This window comes from Carassius auratus, chromosome 8, assembly GCF_003368295.1.
Source record: "Carassius auratus strain Wakin chromosome 8, ASM336829v1, whole genome shotgun sequence".
In the NCBI taxonomy this organism is placed as follows: domain Eukaryota; kingdom Metazoa; phylum Chordata; class Actinopteri; order Cypriniformes; family Cyprinidae; genus Carassius; species Carassius auratus.
Window position 1 is genome coordinate 6,306,728 of NC_039250.1, and position 20,883 is coordinate 6,327,610.

Consider the following 20,883-nt stretch of genomic DNA (forward strand, 5'->3'; position numbering starts at 1 on the left):
TTTAAGTATTTCAGCCATTTATTTTGTGAAAAGGTATTTAGTTCACTAATGGTGTGTAATGGTTTATGAATGTCCATTTGGAAGTGGTATTTGAGAATTATAAATACTGGGTAATAGTGACACCTACTGGTGAAATGTGTAACATTAGTTGAATTTGTCACGTGATTTAGCTAGCCATGTGAGTATCAGATCCACAGAGAAATGCGCACATGCTAAGAGCTGTTTAATTGTAAGATTATTCAGAAGGAATGCCTACATAAATGTCTCCTGGATTTTTGATTAGAAGGCGCACACGTTTTTCATGGTGTCATGATGTTGATATTCAAAGGGGGTGTCACGATGTTCAAGTTATGTCGAAATACAATCAAGATGGCGATGAAGATGACACTTATACTCTTTGAAAAGAAGACATTAAACGTCAAGACATCAGTTAAAGGTTAATTCTTTTAATCAGAAGAAAACCTTCAGAAGCCGTTACAAAACTCCTTGTACTTTTTTGATTGAAAACAGTTGGTCTTTTATTTTGGTGAAAAATTATTGTTTCTGCAAACATTTTTTTTTTTTTTTTAATAACGTCTCTCACTATAAAATATTTGTACATTTTTGCAGTGAAAATAGGGCTGTACAATTAATCGAACGCGATTGTTATGCAAAGTTAAACCCGGAATGCACTGTGTGATTTCTGTGCGATTTGGGCAAGGTACAAACTCACACTGTACGAGTAGATCCCATGTGATGTAAAGCCAAAGCTCGCGATTATTATGCGCTCCCTGTTATGCACTCAGAACCTGAAAGTTTGTGGCTGTTTCAGAATAAACATGCTTTCCTGGGATAAACCATAGAGGCATAAACTCACTGCTTTGGTGATATGCGCAATTCTGTGTGCTAAAATGAAAAAAAAAAAGGCAGCCAGGCAAATGCAGTTCAGCAGCTATATCCTCCCAAATTTTCTCTCTGGCTTTCCTGTCGTAAGTTGACAATGACACGTCGAAAAGGCTGACATGTTGCTGCCATAACTCCACAAGTTGTCCCTCCATCACTTCAGTCAACACTACACGCCGTGTCGCCACGGTTTCGTTTATGGTTTCGCACATGCGCAGTGAGGGAAATGCGGAAAATCGGTCCGTAGCCCTGCTTCAGTAGTGCGATACCTCACGCGAGGCGACCAAAAATTCTGACATGTCAGAAATCCATCCAATCAAGCAATTGCCAGTCGAGAGATGTTAATCGCCTCTCGTTTCCCCTTGTACACTGCACGACAAACGATGCACGACAATGCTGAAAATTGGCCCGACCCAAGAAAGAGTCACACGAGTCAGAATTCGGCTCAAAATCTGATGAAAATCGCACAGTGTATGCCTGGCCTTAGGAAAGCCGGTTCTGTGATTAGCAGTAAATCTCCATCACCTGCTTTTGGCTATGACTAAGGCAAATGCTATCCCCCCTCTCTGTTCCTGTCTCAGACCTCAAATACCTTAAATATGAGCCTTAATAGAGCATCACAGTCCCGCCCACAGCCCGAGAGAGCTCTGGTGCCGGAAGTAAATTTCCCATTCATTTCTCCCATTGACTTACGGAAAAATCCGTATCTAAAGAGTTTTAGAGCATGTGTGAGGATAACCAGCTACGGCTGAACTCATAAGCATATAATATATCATTTCGATTGAAAAAATCAAGAGAAAATCCTGTGTGAAGGTACAAGACTGTGTACATATTTTCATTTCGAGCGCAGGAACTACTCATCCCATAAACCACCGCGCCCCATTGAATTTGACTGAAGCCACAACCGCGAACAAGGCAATGAGCCTTTTGAGCGACTTCCAAATCTGATGACGGCCGCTCGCACAAACTTTTCCTCCAGTGAATTTTAATTTTATATAGTGAATGTAGTGAATTTACAATCGTGTAAATAAATAGTGTTTTATATAGGTATTGTGTATTGATTTTTATATTTATCATCGTGTATTTTATATATTGTGTGCGTGTGTGAAAGTGGTTAACAGTAACGTCAGCAACATGGTACAGTGCTTTGTACCTGACTGCAATTACCGCTCAGTCGTCAACACATGTCGTTGCCATTACACAAATGTTCAGTAAATGCACAAAAATGTATGCCTAGGCTAAATATTGTTTTGACAGTGGCATTATAAAATGCTTGATATGACTCATACCATATGAAGGCTACAGTAAGTTACCAACCTCCCTGCAAAACTCTCATGGCAGCCAAGGAGATCATGATTGCACTGATAAGTCTACCGTGCAAAAACGCAACACAGGTTTTTTTAAATTTATTTTTTATTAATGATCTTCAGTCTTCACGGACCTTCGCGGGGTTTAACCATAGACAGTAAAAGAAATGGACACAGCGACCCCATTGGAACTCAATTGAGACAAGTGAAGCCCATTTTTAGCGTTTTTTCAGCACTTCCGTTTCTGACATGCAGACTCAAACGAAGCTTGACAACGTCAACAACCTGTCTGACAGATGTAAATCTTCTAAGTGGCTGTGCGTGCAAACTGCCATCGTTAATCTTGCAGAGACGGCGAGCTTGAGCGGGGAGTTCCTTGTCGTGAGTGAGCAGGAATAAGTATTCTGATTAATTATTTTGTATAGTATTTTAAAATGTAATGCCAGTACGCCATATTAAGTTAATTTCCTGCGAGCTTCTCCTCCTGTCTGTACGGTAATGCGACAGAGAGTCAAGTGGTTATGTCGCGTTAGCCTATTTTTTACAAAAACTGTTTATACGGGGCCATAATGTAACATAGAATGTAATGGAGCCCTTTATACATTGTCGTGTATCTTTAGAAATAAATAATGGACAAACAGAGTCTTTAAACGCCTCAGATGTAAAGTTATTCGCTGTCAAAGTGACGCCAAAATAAATGGGAGTCAATGGGAATGCTAACACAAGTGAAGTTCTGCTAAAAGATGGCAGCCCCCACCTGACTTCAACTTCCGGTCGAGTTCCTTGCCCCCTGGGTTTAACCAGAGGTTACACGAGCTCCACCTACTGTCTATGGCTCCACCAATCAGATGCAACACTGTGGGATTGTTCAGGATTGTGGGTAATGAAGTACTTAGCCAAGACATCGCGAATAAAAGGCATTTATATCGAATTGAGGTTAGTGCCCCATGTTCCTTTTACGTTTATATGAGCATATACTATCGCTTAGTACAGCCGTAGCTGATTTTAAGTCTACCATGTGTGGTTACGTTTTTATGGCTTATACCCCAAATGTCAATGCAGAAATTGCATTGAATTTTTACTTCCGGCACAAGCTGTGGGCGGGACTGTGATGCTCTATTGACATTGTTTCTCTTGCTGTACTTATTAAAACAAGATCTTTACAGTTGCAAGACTTTGTTCAGCTGCTGTGGTGAAACTTCAGTTCATTTATCCAGAGCCTGCTCTGATGTTTAATTTATAAAGTTTTTTTTTTTTTTAATGTAAGTCAGTAACAATTAGCTGAAGCCACAGCCAATGGTGAAAGTCTTTGCGAAAGGAGACCCCGCCCCATTTTGAAGATCCTGCCCACTTTTATGGGGTTTCACTGACAGTTTGAGCTGATCCAACAAAATTTTTGTTACAAGCTCAATTTTATGTTAAATTGTCTAAATATTTGTAAAACAGACAAAGTTAAAGGTGATTAATACTGATTTATTGAGAGAGAAATAAATACACCACAAAAACGGCACTTTGGAGTGTAAGGGCGAAAAAGGGCATGTGTTCAGCACAAGTTAAGCCCTACCTGTGCACGTGCCTGCTTCCCATTATACATATCCTGCTATACACTGCCATCCCCATCGCGAGGAGAATGTATCAGTCCACGCGTCGTGGGGCGAGCACAACATGAATTAAATAAGTCATCGAACCTTGCCTGTGTTTTAGCAAAAGCTTACCCTCCACATAACATCAATATTAAATCACGCCAAAATTCACGATCAAATCTTACTAAGGCAAAGGTTATGGTTATGTTTGCGTTGCTCTGTAACTAAATATTCATAAACCTTTGCCATAGCAGGCTTTGCTGATTCGCCAGGCGACCATCGACCACTTTCCTTCAGCAAACATCTGGAAGAACGTCATAGAGCATAATTAATATTCATGAGCCAACCTTCGCCATAGTAAGAATAATAACTTGGCTTTGTAATCTAAAAATGAACTTTTTTTTGTATTTGAATCATAGTGGGCCCATTTTTGGTTTTTAAAAAGTACTATGCTAATTCCACATTGTTTATGTATTTTTTTATTTATTTTTTTGTTTATAAAAAGTTCCAAGGTCTTTATAATTATTAAACCGACTGCTGTGTATAATGTTAGTTTCTAAAAATGTCCATAAGATGTCACTGTTGATATGTCTTGACTACAACACTTTTCTATTGTTTTAGCCTTTTGCAAAAAGCACTTTTTTTAATACTCTGCGATTCTCTACCGAAAATCTGAAAAAATAGCCTAACATATGATTCTTACGCTTGTTCCACATCATTCTCTACGTAATAGCCTAATATATATTTATTATTCATCTGTGTACACTTAATGGTCTTTTTTTTGTCTATTACACAATATATCTTAAATTATTTGTTGCTGTGTGATGACAAATCTTACCTCTGTCATGGGTTGATTATCTGAGGAATCTGTACAGAACTGTTTTAGTTGTAAAATGCAAATTATTAGTAGCCTACCAGTTTGATGCTCCTCCAGATCAATTTCACTATTCGCAAAACATGCATCCAGTTTGTTCCCGATTGGTCCCCTTTCAGCAATGGATATTCATTGGCACTTCGAGCTGTCAATCAAAGTAGGGACGCATGTTTCGCTTTTCAGAACTGATGCTATAGAAAACTCATAAAATTGCTGCTGAAACAGGAGAGAGGATGCTGTCGGTAAGAACACATTTAACAGCCTATTGGACGCAGAAGTTGAGAGTCATCATCATCCAGTCAAAATATTCGCTCTTTCTTACTTTGGAGGGTTTAATCAGGTAGGCTATGTTTTAAAAGTATTCTACAACATATGAAAACATTAATTATTCAGTGTGTTTTACTTTATTAGGCTATAAAAACGATTGACTGTATCCTTATCGTGTTTTTAGCGTCCTTTGAGAGCTGTAAGAGTTTGTTCTTTCAAGTGAAGTTCAAGTCCATGATCCTTCGTCCCACAGGTACAAGAAGCGATAAGGACTATTATTGTATGGGGACTGAAATGCACACTTGGAAGTCAGAGGTCCAGATGCAGAAATCTGCCTCGCTTATTGGGATGGTCAGTCATCAGACAGATTTCACCGAGCTCACTTTCTCCATGTTCAGCAGTAAAACAGACATCTGCCCGAAACGCGTCTCTGCTGACGGCTGTGGCTCGAATCCCGCCTCGGTACAGATGCGCTGCTGCGGATCTGAAGATCTCAAACTCCACGCGCATCACACCTCCAAACTTCACTGTTTCACCATGTCACCCGAGGAGGGTATGTACCTGCGGACATTTGTCTATACGGTTGTATTTATTTATTTGTTACCGTTTTTTCGGGACTTCGCCGTCTTAATCTGGTTTATGGATTTAAAGGATCCCAGCTATGGCTGAGCACAACTAAGAATGCATGTATAAAATAGCAATAAAAATATTTAGCATTAAAATAAATTTAGCTCTATCTTACAACGGCTTCTGTAAGGTTTAATTGAACGTCAATCTGCACAACAGAGCCTAAAGCCGTTAGTTTTTGGAAACCTTTAATGGTTTTAAAATGGCTTTATAATAAGAAAAATTATAAAATAAAATAAAGTAAATGAATTTACAATAGGCGAAATAAATGCATAAGAAAAAAATTAATAGATTATTTAGAAAAAAACTAAAAATTAATTAGGCTACATATACAATTTTATGTATTGGATGTATTAATTTAGTTGCATAGCAGCCAGATATAGCTGTCACATCCACACAAGGAGAGGAGAAGACGGGTAAGTACTTTCGTGAAGCTTTATTAACATGGGATTTCAACAGAGCTGGTAAGTGTGGTCACAGACGGTGAATCTTCAAGCACTGATCAATAGGTGAGTTCAAGTACCAAGCTAGGCCTGACAACAAAGAGTCACTTCCCTTAATCGCTGTATCTGAATCTCCACAGAGTCACAATACGGTCCACAAGAAGCAGGCAGAAGATCCACAAAGAGCGTCCATGTAATCTTGATTCCAGCCGGTGAGTGAATGAGTGAGGTGAGTATTTAAAGGTGTGGTGATTGCTGGTGCAGGTGCAGGTAATCAGTATTCAGGTGACGGTTCACGTGAGCGGTGCATGGGAGATTGAGTGGATGGTGACTGGCAATGGTGACTGGGGCTAAGGGAACGAGCTGAGGGTGTGACACTACCCCCCGCCCCACGGGTGACTCCAGGCATCCTAGAGCGGCGACGGGGACGACCACGACCTCTGGGAGCCGGGCGGTCCGGGTGTTGTCGGTGGAAATCTTCGAGGAGAGCCGGATCCAGGATGTCATTGCGTGGTATCCACGACCTCTCCTCGGGACCGAACCCCTCCCAATCTATGAGGTATTCCAGGTGGCCGTTCCGCCGCCGGGAGTCGAGGATCTCTTGGACCTGGTAGATGTTGTCTCCGAGGATTTCGGGTTGGTCTGGAGGGGGAGGCGGTTCTGGTTCTGTGGAGGAAGGAGAAACTGGATCAGTGTGACGTTTTAGCAGTGAGACGTGAAACGTGGGTGAGATCCGGTAGTGTGGTGGTAGGTCCAGGCGGTAGGTGACGGGATTTATCTGAGAATGGATGGTGAACGGCCCTATGTAGCGGGGACTCAGCTTTCTGCAGGGCAGTCGGAGGCGGATATCCCGAGTGGAGAGCCAAACCTTGTCTCCAGGTAGATAGATGGGATTAGGCGATCTGCGTCGGTTAGCGGTCTCTGTATGCCTCCGAACTGCCCGCTGGAGATGGACGTGAGCTGAGTCCCACACCCTCTCGCTCTCCTGGAACCAGTGATCTACCGCGGGCACTTCAGAGACTTCTCCTGACCAGGGAAACAGCGGTGGTTGATAGCCTAAAACACATTGAAAAGGGGTTAAGCCTGTAGTGGTTTGGCGAAGGGAGTTTTGGGCATACTCAGCCCACGGCAGATACCGGCTCCAGGTATCCTGGTGTTGGGAGCAGTAAGTACGGAGGTACCGTGAGATCTCTTGAATCTTCCGCTCGGTCTGGCCGTTGGTCTGAGGGTGATATCCAGAAGATAAACTGACGGATGTTCCGAGGAGTTGGAAGAACGCTCGCCAGACCCTGGAGATAAACTGAGGTCCTCTGTCCGAGACAATGTCCTCTGGAGTGCCATAATTCCGGAACACGTTGATGAAGAGGGCTTCGGCGGTCTCGAACGCTGTGGGAAGACCCTTTAATGGGATTAGTTTGCAGAATTTAGAAAAACGATCAACAACAACTAGAATGGTAGTGTACCCCCTTGAGGGGGGAAGGTCAGTGGCGAAATCCACCCCTAGATGGGTCCAGGGTCGGCGAGGAATGGGTAGTGGTTGTAATTTACCCACGGGAAGTTGACGAGGTGTGGTGGTAACGGCGCAGACCGAGCATCCGAGGATGTACCGGGTAACGTCACGAACCATGTTAGGCCACCAGTACTTCTGCTGGATGAGCGAGAGGGTTCGCCTGCTGCCAGGGTGTCCTGAGCCAGGTGACGTGTGCGTACTTTCCAGTAGGGGGAGTCGCTGGTTGGTGGGCACGTACATTAGACCCGTGGGTACCTCCGGAGGTGCAGGCTCCTCGAGGGTGGCGGCTCGAATTTCCTCGTCGATCTGCCAGAGGATAGGCGCGAGGAAAACGGAGGGTGGTAGAATTGAATCAGGCTTGTTGGTGTCTGGATCTGGTGAGTACATACGGGACAGAGCATCTGCTTTAGTGTTCTTGTGACCGGGTTGATACGTGATCTGGAAATTAAAGCGAGCAAAGAAGAGTGACCACCGAGCCTGACGAGCATTGAGTCTTTTGGCATTCTGCAGATATTGGAGATTTTTGTGGTCGGTGACAACAGTGAATGGGAACTGAGCTCCCTCTAGCCAGTGCCGCCACTCCTCAAGGGCAAGTTTAATGGCCAACAACTCACGGTCTCCGATTCCATAATTGCATTCGGCAGGAGAGAGTTTTTTAGAGAAGTACGCACACGGATGGAGTGAGCAAGGTTCACCAGACCTTTGAGACAACACGGCTCCAATGCCGTGATTGGCCGCATCAACCTCTACGACGAACGGCTTGGACGGGTCAGGATGTCGAAGAATGGGTGCCGAGGTGAAGAGGTGTTTTAGATGGCTGAAGGCCTCTCGAGCTTGGGGTGTCCAGCGCAGCCGGCGTTGACCTCCTTTTAGAAGGGATGTTAGAGGGGCCGAGTGCAGGCTGTAGTTCTTGATAAAGCGCCGATAGAAATTGGCAAAGCCAAGGAAACGCTGGAGTTCTTTCACCGTTGTGGGCTCCACCCAGTTGGCCACAGCATCTACCTTGGCTGACTCCATCTGAACTCCCTCCGCAGAGATCACGTATCCGAGGAAGGAGACGGTAGTGCAGTGGAACTCACACTTCTCAGCTTTTAGGTAGAGGTGGTGGTCTCGGAGTCGTTGTAAGACGTGGTGGACATGAGTTTGGTGTTCTTCTATGTTCCGGGAGTAGATCAGGATATCGTCTATGTAGACAATGACGAATTGGTGGAGATAATCACGGAATATTTCGTTCATGAAACTCTGGAAGATGGATGGACTGTTAGCAAGCCCATAGGGCATGACCTGATATTCGTAGTGCCCGGCAGGGGTGATGAAAGCAGTCTTCCACTCGTCTCCCTCTCGGATACGGATCAGATTGTAGGCACTGCGGAGGTCGAGTTTGGTGAACACCTTGGCTTCACGCAGTTCCTCCAGAGCCGCCGGAACGAGTGGTAATGGGTAGGCGAACTTGACGGTGGCGTCATTTAGCACTCGATAGTCGATGCATGGTCGAAGTCCGCCATCTTTTTTGGGGACGAAGAAGAAACTGGACGCAGCTGGAGATGTGGACGGTCTGATGAACCCCTGATCGAGAGCCTCCTGGATGTATTCCTCCATCGCCACCTGCTCAGGACGGGAGAGTGGATATATTTTCCCATGTGGTAGCTTGGCACCTGGCAGCAGGTCGATACAACAGTCCCAGGGCCGATGTGGTGGTAAGCGGGTGGCTTGTTCCTTGCTGAACACATCGGAGTAGGAGGAGTAAAGGGCAGGTCTTCCTATGGAGGTGGAGTGCAATTGAAGGTGCGGTGGCTCGGACTGTGAACTCTGGATAGGTGAACGGTGAATGTGACTCTGGCATCTCGGATCCCATGCCTGGATCTCCCCTGTGCTCCAGTTGATTTGTGGGTTATGTTGGGCCAGCCACGGCCTACCCAGGACGACGTCAACGGTAGCGCGAGGAAGTACGAGGAGGGCCAGTTGTTCCCGGTGTCCGTGGGGCAGAACGAGTTCCAGCTCGTGTGTCCTTTTAGTTATTTTGCCTCCCCCTAACGGTGATCCTTGGATGGTAGTGATACGGTAGGTGGTCTCATTCTGGGTGATGGGTATACGGTGCTTGGTTACGAAGTGAGATGAGATGAAGTTGCTTGCGGCTCCGGAATCCACCAGGACATGGATGGAAAGATTACGTGAGTTAATTGTTATCTGGGCTTTGATATGAGGTATGTGAGATACAGATGGGGTAATGGAAACTGTACTCACCATTGGGCGAGGCGGACGGACTGGGCAGGCGTGGATCAGGTGAGTGGCCTCGCCACAGTATAAACACAGCCGCAGCTGGATGCGGCGTCTCCGTTCAGAGGCATCTAGGCGGTAGGAGTCGGTGATCATGGGCTCCTCCTGGTTTCGTTGAGGCGAGGGCGTTCTGGCTGATGGAGAGATGGTATATGAAGCCGGGGAGGCACAAGCCGAGAGGTGCTGAGCAACATTTATAGTTTTTCTGATGAATGTCTCGAGATTGACATTATCGTCGTAAATGACCATTTGCTTTCTGATCTGGGGCTTTAAACCTTTACGGTATGCAGCTAGCAGGGCAGTTTGGTTCCAACCACTGGTGGCGGCTAATGTTCGGAAACGGAGAGTGTAGTCGTGAACTTCCGTGGCTCCCTGGCGGAGATTTAAGAGTTCATCATGGGTTGAAAGAGGAGTTAGAGCCATCCCGAACACTTCATGGAGGTGGGTGGCGAAGGCATCGAATGAAGATAGAACCGGACTCTGGGAGTTCCAAAGAGCCTCCGCCCATTGTAGCGCTCGTCCGGTGAGTAGAGAGATCACAAAGGCGACTTTGGTGGCCTCATTGGGGAATTTACTGGTATTCGCGTTGACGAACAGTGAGCACTGCAGTATAAACCCACTGCAGCCACTCGGTTCACCCGCATAGCACGCGGGACGTGCAAGGGGCGTGCTGTTGGTGGTGGTAGCACTAGTTTCGGTGGGTGGTGAAACTGACTGTAATACTTGGCGGAGAGCAGTCACCATTTCGGTGAACGGGTCCGAAGCCGCTCCCTGAGCAGCAGCGTTAACATCCATGGGAGATATGAAGTTCTGTTTTCCGGGGCTGGAATCCTGTCACATCCACACAAGGAGAGGAGAAGACGGGTAAGTACTTTCGTGAAGCTTTATTAACATGGGATTTCAACAGAGCTGGTAAGTGTGGTCACAGACGGTGAATCTTCAAGCACTGATCAATAGGTGAGTTCAAGTACCAAGCTAGGCCTGACAACAAAGAGTCACTTCCCTTAATCGCTGTATCTGAATCTCCACAGAGTCACAATACGGTCCACAAGAAGCAGGCAGAAGATCCACAAAGAGCGTCCATGTAATCTTGATTCCAGCCGGTGAGTGAATGAGTGAGGTGAGTATTTAAAGGTGTGGTGATTGCTGGTGCAGGTGCAGGTAATCAGTATTCAGGTGACGGTTCACGTGAGCGGTGCATGGGAGATTGAGTGGATGGTGACTGGCAATGGTGACTGGGGCTAAGGGAACGAGCTGAGGGTGTGACAATAGCCTACATTAAAAATCAGACATAGAAATTTACATTTGCCGAAGAAAATGTAGTTAGTGCGGATCATGTCCTTTCAGGGAAGGTTTATACACTCTTTACCGTACCTTATCTTACCTGTTTCAAACTGACAGTGGGATATATTGGCGTGTGTATGTGGGCGTAATTTACAATAACGTCTAAGCGCAAAAGCAAAATTGTGCACATCATTCTGTTGCGTTGTACCTACTTTTGCACGAGTCGACATATTTCCAGCTTGCTAGAATGTATCGTGTCTTGAGAAAAGTTGAATGTGTCGCGCATAGCCTAGTAACGGAACCTTTAAAAAAACTGTGAAATAACAAATATAGATTAATATCGCACGGTTTGTCTTTTGACAAAATACTTGATCGCGTTATCTCTCGTCAGTCTCGCCTTCATATTGTTCCAAACTTTACTTAATTGCTTTTGTGGAACACAAACATAGATTTTAGTGATTCAGGTTCACTCACTGTTCCTTGCATCTTTTTTCATGCACTAAAAGTGAATAGGAATAGACTAAGGCTGTAATTCTGCCTTACATCTTCTGTGTTCCACAAAAGAGAGACAGTCATACAGGTTTACTGCATGAGGCTGAGTAAAGGAGAATACCGTGATATTGCACCGGGATATCACTGTAATCAAAACATAAAGAATGATTCAGTAATTTCATTCATATTTAATCACAAAATCATTTTAATTCTTGCATCTTACCTCCCTATTTTCACTGGAGAAGGAACACACATTCTATTGATTAAGCTCTTTAGTAGCTATATTTGTGACACTAATATCGCAATTCATGCTAGTTGTAATTGAGCATGCATCCCTCAAGAACAGGGCTCTCTGGTATTGGACTAGGGTGGTCACCCTGTTTAGATGATGCTACAGAGGCATGGGATTGCGGGGGTTGGGAAAGCTAACCACTTACTTCATCTTATGATTATACAAATTTGACTTGTATTAGTAATAATACCTTGTCACAAAAGAGAGTCAGAGGGTTTGATTATGACGTTTGCCTGACAAATTCAAACCAAATGTTTGTCTCAGCATTTCTGAGACTTGGGTCCACAACTCACCCCCGTCCAAGGTGAATAATTTCAGTGTTTCTCAGATGTATTTGACAGAAAGGAACACAGATGTTTTAGATACAGTATGCCTATTTGAGCATCCTAATTTACATACTGGGAAAGGAATGGAATAGATTTTAATGAAATGTTTTGTGTAGTGTGTTGCGTGATCTTGCTGATATGTTTCAGAGAACAGGTTACAGATATTATCCCACTTGTTTGAAATGTGCAATGATTTTCAAATGTTAAATAAAAAATATCACTGCAATTAAACATTATATGATTCTGCATTCATCTGTGAGTCTGTTTTTGAGTATAGACCACAGTTCATCCGTGCTCATTTCAACTGCAGTGGCAGAACATGCTTGATTGTACAGTAAATGAAGTGATATGGAAGAAAATGTACACATTTTTAAACCTATTTTAAACCTAAGTCCTACCTATTTTTTGAAAATGGTGATTTTAGTTTTTCTGAAGAAGCATACTCTTTTTTTCCCCCCATTGCTCTTGCACAGGTTTTTTTGTTGGCACGTAGTGCTGCAGCTAATTTTTCAGGTCTCAGTTATAAGAATTTTTACTCATTCAGGCCCATAGTCAGATTTATACTTATGCATGTCTACTTTTTTAAATGAGGCAAAAGTAATGGCAAAAAGTATATGTCTGAAAACATTATATATATATTATACAGCATGTGCTGTTTTCATTGTTAATGAAGACATTTATTTAATTATGTAATCGTTTCGTAGCCAAGTAGTTTCAAGCTCTTATCTAGACAAGGTTTTGTAGAAATGCCGTGCTATCATACAAGATAAAGTGATCTGGGTGATGCCTATAAAGCAGTGGCATTCACATTGTACCGTACAATTCAGCAAGATCATGAGAAAGTTATGGCCATACAATTAGTGAGCTGGCAAGACATCGCACATGATCAAGATCCTAAGAACGGAGCACTTGTCCTATGGGACAAAATCTCTCTACCATGCCAAATTTAATTGTTCTTTGGCTTTCTGTGTCCTGGATAAGTCAACTAATGATTTGTGGTGCATTGGTAAATATAGTGGGATCATTTTTCATTGAATCAACACATTTCCAGTTTCTGAGCTGAATTGTATTATATCGAACATTCTGAATTCATCCCATCAAGTTACCTTTAAAACTTCAGTGTAATTTTGATTTGATTATGATTCTCAGAGCTGCTGTGGTTGTCAGTGCTTGTGTATTTTTTTTTTTTTTTTTTTTTTTTTTAAAACACAAGGTAATACTTAGTATTCACAGACAAACTCCCACGTCGAAGTGTTGATTCAGCTCATGAAAAAATGAGTAATTGACTCTAAAAGGAGTTATTGGTATAGTGTTTCAGGTTTCTATGGCAATGCGTGTACTCCCACTCACATATACAAACTCAGCAACGCTCGGTCACTCTGTAAAATGTGGCATTTGCACTCATTGTTGAATTCCTATAGCTTGATGAAGTTTCCTGTGCTTGCTTGGCTGATAATTAGTATGTCTCATGATGTGTGGTGTGGTGCTTCCATTATTGACTTAAAGTATAAAGCTCTCAGACTGATCAGATTCAGAAGTTCTCATTCAGGTGATTTTATAGGTGGATGCTTTATATACAACAACTAGCTTTATTGCTTCCTGTAAACATGTGTTGTCCACAAGATTGCTTTGTTTTAGTTGCTGTGGCTGATTGCACTCAAGTTTAAAAAACTGTTGACGTCGGTGGTTGCATCACTAGTAAACCGTTGTGGGCTGTGCAATTATCTGCTCTCTCCTGAGTGTTTTTCGTTAGTTTCTCTGGTTTTTGGGCTTTCTCTCTCACACTTGCACATGCTTGATCTCTATACAGTTGTGTTCTCACTCCCACACATTCTCCTCGACAGCGGCCCACGTCTTTTGGGGAACTCCTATGACATCAGAATGAGGCATGGATAAATTGATTGTGTGGGGAAACTGTAACGTTTGCAGCTTGTTCCATTGATTCACAAAGTCCTCATGATCAATGTGCAGTGCTATTTCATCCTGGTCGATGACATCACTGAGCAAACCTTTAACAAGTGAACATTTTTCAGCGTCAGTCACCAAGCCTTTGAGAGCCAGCTTGCTGTAATGGAAGCCATTGAATCATTTCTCACAAACAGGTCTCTAGAGGACCGTCTTGAGTGTTGATTCAGCTTAATTTGGTTGGGAGTTTACGATCTTATTTTTGAGAGAAAGATGCGGTCGGTGAGGCATAATGTGCAGAAAAAGTTTGAAAACATTTAATCTAATCGAGTAGCGTTTTGATGAAAGCTGCTCTTGTGGTTTTAGAAGATTACAGCATCTGACGGTCAATCATTATGGTTTGGGATCATTCCGTTGTTGTTTTTCAAATAATATGTAAAACCTCAACCTACTTAATCAATCCTGAGGTACAACATTCAGACGTCGACCACCTTTATTGCTGGTTGGATTATAACTACAACTAAGGCTTTTTATGGCACCTGTGATGTCATAGCAATGTCCAGTTTTGTTTTAAATGCTTGCGGGATGTGTAATACCAAGCCAAAGAAACGGCTTGAATCATCCTTCATTTCAAGGGCACCCTTGCCCTGCCAATACAAATCAATAATTCTGTAAAAAAAAATATTATCTGTTTTGAAGAAGTGTCGAAATATCGCTGGAATACCAGAGGAAATGTGCTCTGGACCTGGGCTTAAACGGAGGAAAAACAGAATTGGAATTAGTTTATACATCATAAAATGTATTTTTAGCTTGGACCATGTCTTGAGAATCACTCATAAAAATGCGCCCACACTCTCCAACCTTTTTTCCCCCTTGCTTTTTGATATAGGGGTCGAATTCCTGCCTCTTGTGAAATGGATCTGATTGTTTTGCCTACTCGCTCTGTCTCCCTGACTCCGTACTGAGATGAAGGGGCTACTCGCTCTTGGCCTGTGCCAGGGGGACATGCCACAGCTAACCGCACATCTACATGGGCTGAATTGCTCATGCATTTTTAGACGGCAGCGACTGCGTCTCCAGACTTCTCGAGCGTGTGACCGTGCACGCGGGTGGTTTTTTGATTTACATTTCGACAGTGGCACTTGCTGTTCTTGGCCCGGTGCTAGTTTGCTCCATCAAAGAAAAATCCTCTTTGTGGCTGCATTGATCGTGAGGCCTAAAACGGACACGAGGGCCCTGGCTTCCCGTAGCGGGATGCTGCAAGATGGCTAGGTGGCTGGGACCCTTCGTATCCACTGTTGATTTAGTGTTAAAGGTGACGGATGGCGATTGACACCCCGCTGGTCTTTGTACCAATACAGCTGTTTTTCTACTCCGCCCAGTTCACTTGCCTGTTTAATAGAACATAAATATGGATACCAAAACCTGGGCCAAGTTCCCTGGTGGGTCTTTTATTAGAATAAGTATTATTCTTTTATATCGAGAAATACCACAAAGATTACAGCAGATTTTCGGTACAAACACAAATCTGGCCCCACAAACCACCTTTAATTTATACAGAGGACAAAGTGAATGTAGACAGATTCAAAAGGCATTTTCTGCCAGTCCTTTTTATTTACAAGTCTGGGCATGTCAGCTGTCCAATCAAGTGCTGGCTTCATCCTAGTGGTCAAAAACAAATGCGCAAACATTTATTCCTTCATTAGTAGGGAGCAGAAATCATTCCAGTAGGCACAGTTATATCCTCTCTGTTGTTCAGTAGTTTTATCGTGCCAGGAAGCTGCCATGGGGCAGTGCCCATTCGGTCTGCAATCTGATTGGCTGGAATGACCCTTGAGGGCTATGAAATACATTATAAAGTCTAATAGTGCAGTTTATATACTTTATTGCTGGTTGTTAATAAAGCGCCGGGTTCTGGAAGAATTAGTTATTCTCTCGTCCTCTAGTGATCCAACACCAACCGAGTGTAATATTACATTACGCTCAGGGATTTCTGAAGGCTAATAACCTGACGTGGGCCCTGAATGCAGATTGTTTAGAATGAAAACACTTCACTTTTACGAACAGACCTGGATTATGTGATGGGAGCCGTTCGTCTTTAAAATGATTGAAGGCTGTAAATTGTATATATTCATACAGTTGTGCATGTAACGATGGTTGAGAAGTGATTGCTAGTAAGATGAGAAACCTTTATGTATGTATTGTTTTTCATTGCCTTTTTGTCTAGTAAAGTTCAGCCTCAGAAATAACATTTCACTGCCTTCCCAGCTGAGCATGTGTCAAGTAAACTTAACCTTTTGCAGTTCAAAGGCCAAAAAAAGGAACTGACAGACATTAATAATTATTCCAAGACAGACCGTCTACAGTCATGAATCGGTAAGCTTTTAGCATTCCTACTTCCTGTTTCCGTCGAGCTGCTGTTGGATTACTCAGACGGAGACATGCTCAGAGCAATGTTAAAAGAACACGAACATTATTAAACTTTCTCGGTCAGACAACTCTGTCGTCTCATCTCCACACAGTGCTCTGGGGTGTTTACTCAGACTTAAAGCATAAATTGAAATCAGCAGTTTGGCAGGTTAATATTTGGAGAAAAAGATGCCGGCGAATGATAAGAGGACACCATTTCCCACGGCACAGACTGTCCGATCGTTTTCTTTTCCTGATCCTTCACTTTGTTTTTACGGTATGGGAATTTTAATGTGAAATACAAGAACTTTTGACCAATAATTGTTACATGCCTTGTAAAAATGTTGACCGGATTGCGTCTGCAGGGCGTGTGCATCACAGCAATGGCAGACATGCAGCGCTCTTGTGTGAGTGTGTGCTGTGACTCTATACATACAGTACAGACCAAAAGTTTGGACACCTTCTCATTCAAAGAGTTTCTTTATTTTCATGACTATGAAATTTGTAGATTTACACTGAAGGCATCAAAACTATGAATTAACATATGTGGAATTATATACAGAACAAAAAAGTGTGAAACAACTGAAAATATGTCATATTCTAGGTTCTTCAAAGTAGCCACCTTTTGCTTTGATTACTGCTTTGCACACTCCTGGCATTCTCTTGATGAGCTTCAAGAGGTAGTCACCTGAAATGGTCTTCCAACAGTCTTGAAGGAGTTCCCCGAGAGATGCTTAGCACTTGTTGGCCCTTTTGCCTTCTGTCTGCGGTCCAGCTCACCCCTAAACCATCTCGATTGGGTTCAGGTCCGGTGACTGTGGAGGCCAGGTCATCTGGTGCAGCACCCCATCACTCTCCTTCTTGGTCAAATAGCCCTTGATGCCTTCAGTGTGACTCTACAATTTTCAGTCATGAAAATAAAGAAAACTCTTTGAATGAGAAGGTGTGTCCAAACTTTTGGTCTGTACTGTAAATTAAAATAAATTTTAAGTTACATGTATATATTTATTTTAAAAATAGATTTAAATTAAGAAAACTGTTACTTGGGAATAACCATGTAGAATTATTTCAAACTAGTTCTTATTCGTAACTGGTGACATTTAAAACATAAATATATATATATATATATATATATATATATATATATATATATATATATATATATATATATATATATATATATATATATATATATATATAATACCAGAATGAAATAAATAAATAAATTTATTCTGTTAATCATCTGCATGGTTACACTGATGCAGACGGAATAAGATGCTTTAATACTCTGGAGTTTATTTTGCATTAGGCCTATTTATTTAATGATTTGATCAGAATGCGCAACAAGAAATATTATTTCCTAACAATGATTCTTTTGTGTCATTTAATCAGAAATGCATAAAGCAACCAGTGTAGTCCAGTTGCTGAATTAATAACTTGTATGTTTATGTACATGAATCTAAAACATACAGAATAAAGGACTTATAAACTATGTGCAGTTGTTTTTAATGACTCAAAACATACAGTAACGATTTGTGAAAAAATCAGACAATGCTGACAATGTGTTAAGGATACAATTATTTGTAATAATAATAATATAATTAATGGTAAACAATGTTTCATGTTTTTGTTTTGCTTTGTATAAATGTGTTTACTACCTCTAAAAAGTCATTAAAATATCTGTGTAACATAAATCAAAAAAAGTTATTTCTTAAAAGACTAAGAATTGGTAAGGATAATTACAATCTTTCCTATTCTCTTCTCTACCTGTCACCGCGTGTAAAACTTGTATTGTCTTTTTTTCAAATAATTGGTGATTAGTAGTCTGTGATTGGTCGGTTTATGGTGTGTTTTCAGTGTGTTTTCTTTAAATCCCACATGCATAGTCTTAATGCTGAATCTATACTCTGAATCTATACTTTGACAGTGTGAATGTAGTTAATACGGATGCCAAATACTGTAAATATGCAGTTCAGATGTAGAATGTGTAACGGACCTTACAGTTTAATGCATAAAGAGAACCAAAATCCCTAATAAAGCATTTGAGATATGGCTGCAATAGCTCATGAGAAAGCAGAGCATGCGAGGAAAGAGACTAATGCGTCCCGGCCCTTTAACAGGATGAGAGGAATTTGAGGAATGAATGTTGACTTCAGCTTTTTACAATCTGCACTGAGTTTGCTGACTTATCATCTACCACAGATATTTCCCCAACTATTTCACCCTTTAAGCCCTCACCACAATCTCACAGATGAGTTTTCCAGGACTCGTCCTGTGCCAAGCGTTCCACTGGAGTCACCCCTTAATGTGTGTGTGTTTGTGTGTGTGTGTGTGCATGCTGCAGCAAATGTACCATAAATGTTAAGATACTTCTCTAGTGCTGACACAGCATTAATTCCACGGAGAAATAAGACATCCCATAATGGCAGACTGCTCGATTTTTCTTTCAACCAGGCGTGTGCTTATAGAAGGCACGAGAAAGCCCTTTCTGGGTGCTAATCAGATGACTTTACCATCACTTTAGACACTTTAAGATATCCAAGGGACGCTACTGTTAGCAGTCAAAGACAGGAACGTCACTGGTACTGGAAAAATGGGAAGTACGCTGGCGACCTCCAGGTCACATCTGTAAGTGACGGAGCGAGGAATCCATGTTGAGCGCATCTGTCACACGTAACCTTCATGGCTCATGCATGTGTGTTTCTTATTGAACTAACACGTGTGTGTGGAAACGAAAACAATTTCAGCCTAATCAGAACCAGGTCACTCTGTTGTCCAGGCCACGCTTGACATTTACGGCCTTCCCTTGGCTCCACGTTCGCGGTTTACAGCAGCTACGCTTTACCATATAACTGATTTGCAAGCGCTCCTAAATCTACACATAAAGCAATGCCCGACTTCACAAGGTTCCTATTTAAAGAAAAAAGATGATACAGGCAGCAGGAAACAGTTGTTATATATCACTTGCCGTTTCTGACACGAATATTCAGAGGAGAAATTCAGTTTGGAGTGTGGTATGTTTCTCTCGTTTTGTCCTAGCTCTTTCTTTTCTTTTGCTGTTTACTTGATTCTTGCCCTAAAGAGTCATATGTTGACTAATGCAGAAAAAATACACTGGTGTTGTGAATGACCTAACTGCTTTGCTTTTTAAAAACTGAAATGAAGTAAGGCCTTATGAAAGCCCTGACAGCCAGGTGCTGTGGACTTGGCCAGCAGTTTCACTTCTCAGGCCAGCTGGAAAATGAGTCCCAGAATTTATCTGCAGCCTTTTCCCTTGACAAATTATTTTATTGTTCTCGCACAGTTGGTTTGCATTTATTCTTTTGGCTAATGATAGGTTAAGGCAGAGTGATCTGCTTTCGCTGTGTTACACTGCGAACGCACCCCAACTGGGCCTGTTCCCGCAATGACAAAGCATATTTGCTCTTTACGCTGACAGAAAGATCGATTGGGAGTTTAATGCTCGGGAACTTGCGGTAGAAAGATTCATCAAAAGGGATTTTCTGATCTGCGACGTAAAGAAATTGCATTACGTTGCAAAAATTTTGCCTTGGGACACCTGAAAACCTAACCTTCGTGCCCAAAGGTCACATCTTTCACGGGGCTTAATTGGATTACAGGGCTGTCCATGTTGTAGGAATGTTTCTACCCGGCGTAGATGGAGAGATATCAGCATTATAACTGTTTGCTTACTGCACTCTACCTGACCCGAGCACAGTAGATGAGAGCTAGCCTGCTAATCTTTTGCAAATGCCGCTAGTCTCCAAGACCAGGCTTTCTCAAAGATGACCGAGTCAAAACAGCCCCTGCTTCTGAATGAGGCTTCGTCAAAAATATGTCTGAATCAAACAGTGACTAACACATACCTTCTGTCTGCAGGGTTACACTGCGAATGTGAGCGAGCCTTACAGGAGACGTTCGCGATCATCTGGAGGCTCTGGTTTCTCTTTAGAATCAGCCCACTTATTTTCAAGGATGTTTCAAGTGGAGACAGTGGACTGCCTAGAGGATTGTATTGTCAAAACAAGTCTGTGAGCCTTTACAGTGATTGACGTTTCTGCCAAGTTAACGCATGACGTCAAGAGGATTACCTAGAGAACATTTTTCGTTAGCAATCATGGCTAATGATTTTTGTATATTTGAAACCTTGTCATGCGACCTTTAATAAATTGTGTCTATGGCTTTTTTTTTTAATGTAAGTTTTAGAAATTTGAATTGTAAACATGGTATTTAAGAGTTCTGAACTCTTTTTTTTTTCTTTCTTTTTTTTTAGGTGAAATTAGCTGCAAATATTCAGATTCTAATGTTACAGCTTCAAGTATTACATTAAGAAGAGATGTGAAACTTTAAAATGACAAAATACATAATTCAAACATTCAGATCCTACAAAGACTTTAATTCAAAA

The 20,883-nt window shown here is 42.2% G+C and overlaps 1 protein-coding gene across 4 annotated transcripts in view; it reads left to right on the top strand.

Annotated features, from left to right (window-relative positions):
• The first annotated feature begins 4,357 nt into the window (after positions 1-4,357).
• LOC113107106 (zinc finger protein GLIS1-like) overlaps positions 4,358-20,883 on the top strand; it is a 75,020-nt gene continuing 58,494 nt past the window's right edge. For 2 of the 4 annotated variants that reach the window (XM_026269327.1, XM_026269329.1), the window contains exons 1-2: positions 4,361-4,986; positions 5,098-5,466. In XM_026269327.1, the coding sequence (XP_026125112.1) occupies positions 5,148-5,466 (319 nt within the window). In that variant the 5' untranslated portion in view covers positions 4,361-4,986; positions 5,098-5,147. Of the gene's footprint in view, positions 4,987-5,097; positions 5,467-20,883 lie in introns of all 4 variants that reach the window. The other 2 variants (XM_026269328.1, XM_026269330.1) reach the window with 2 other exon arrangements.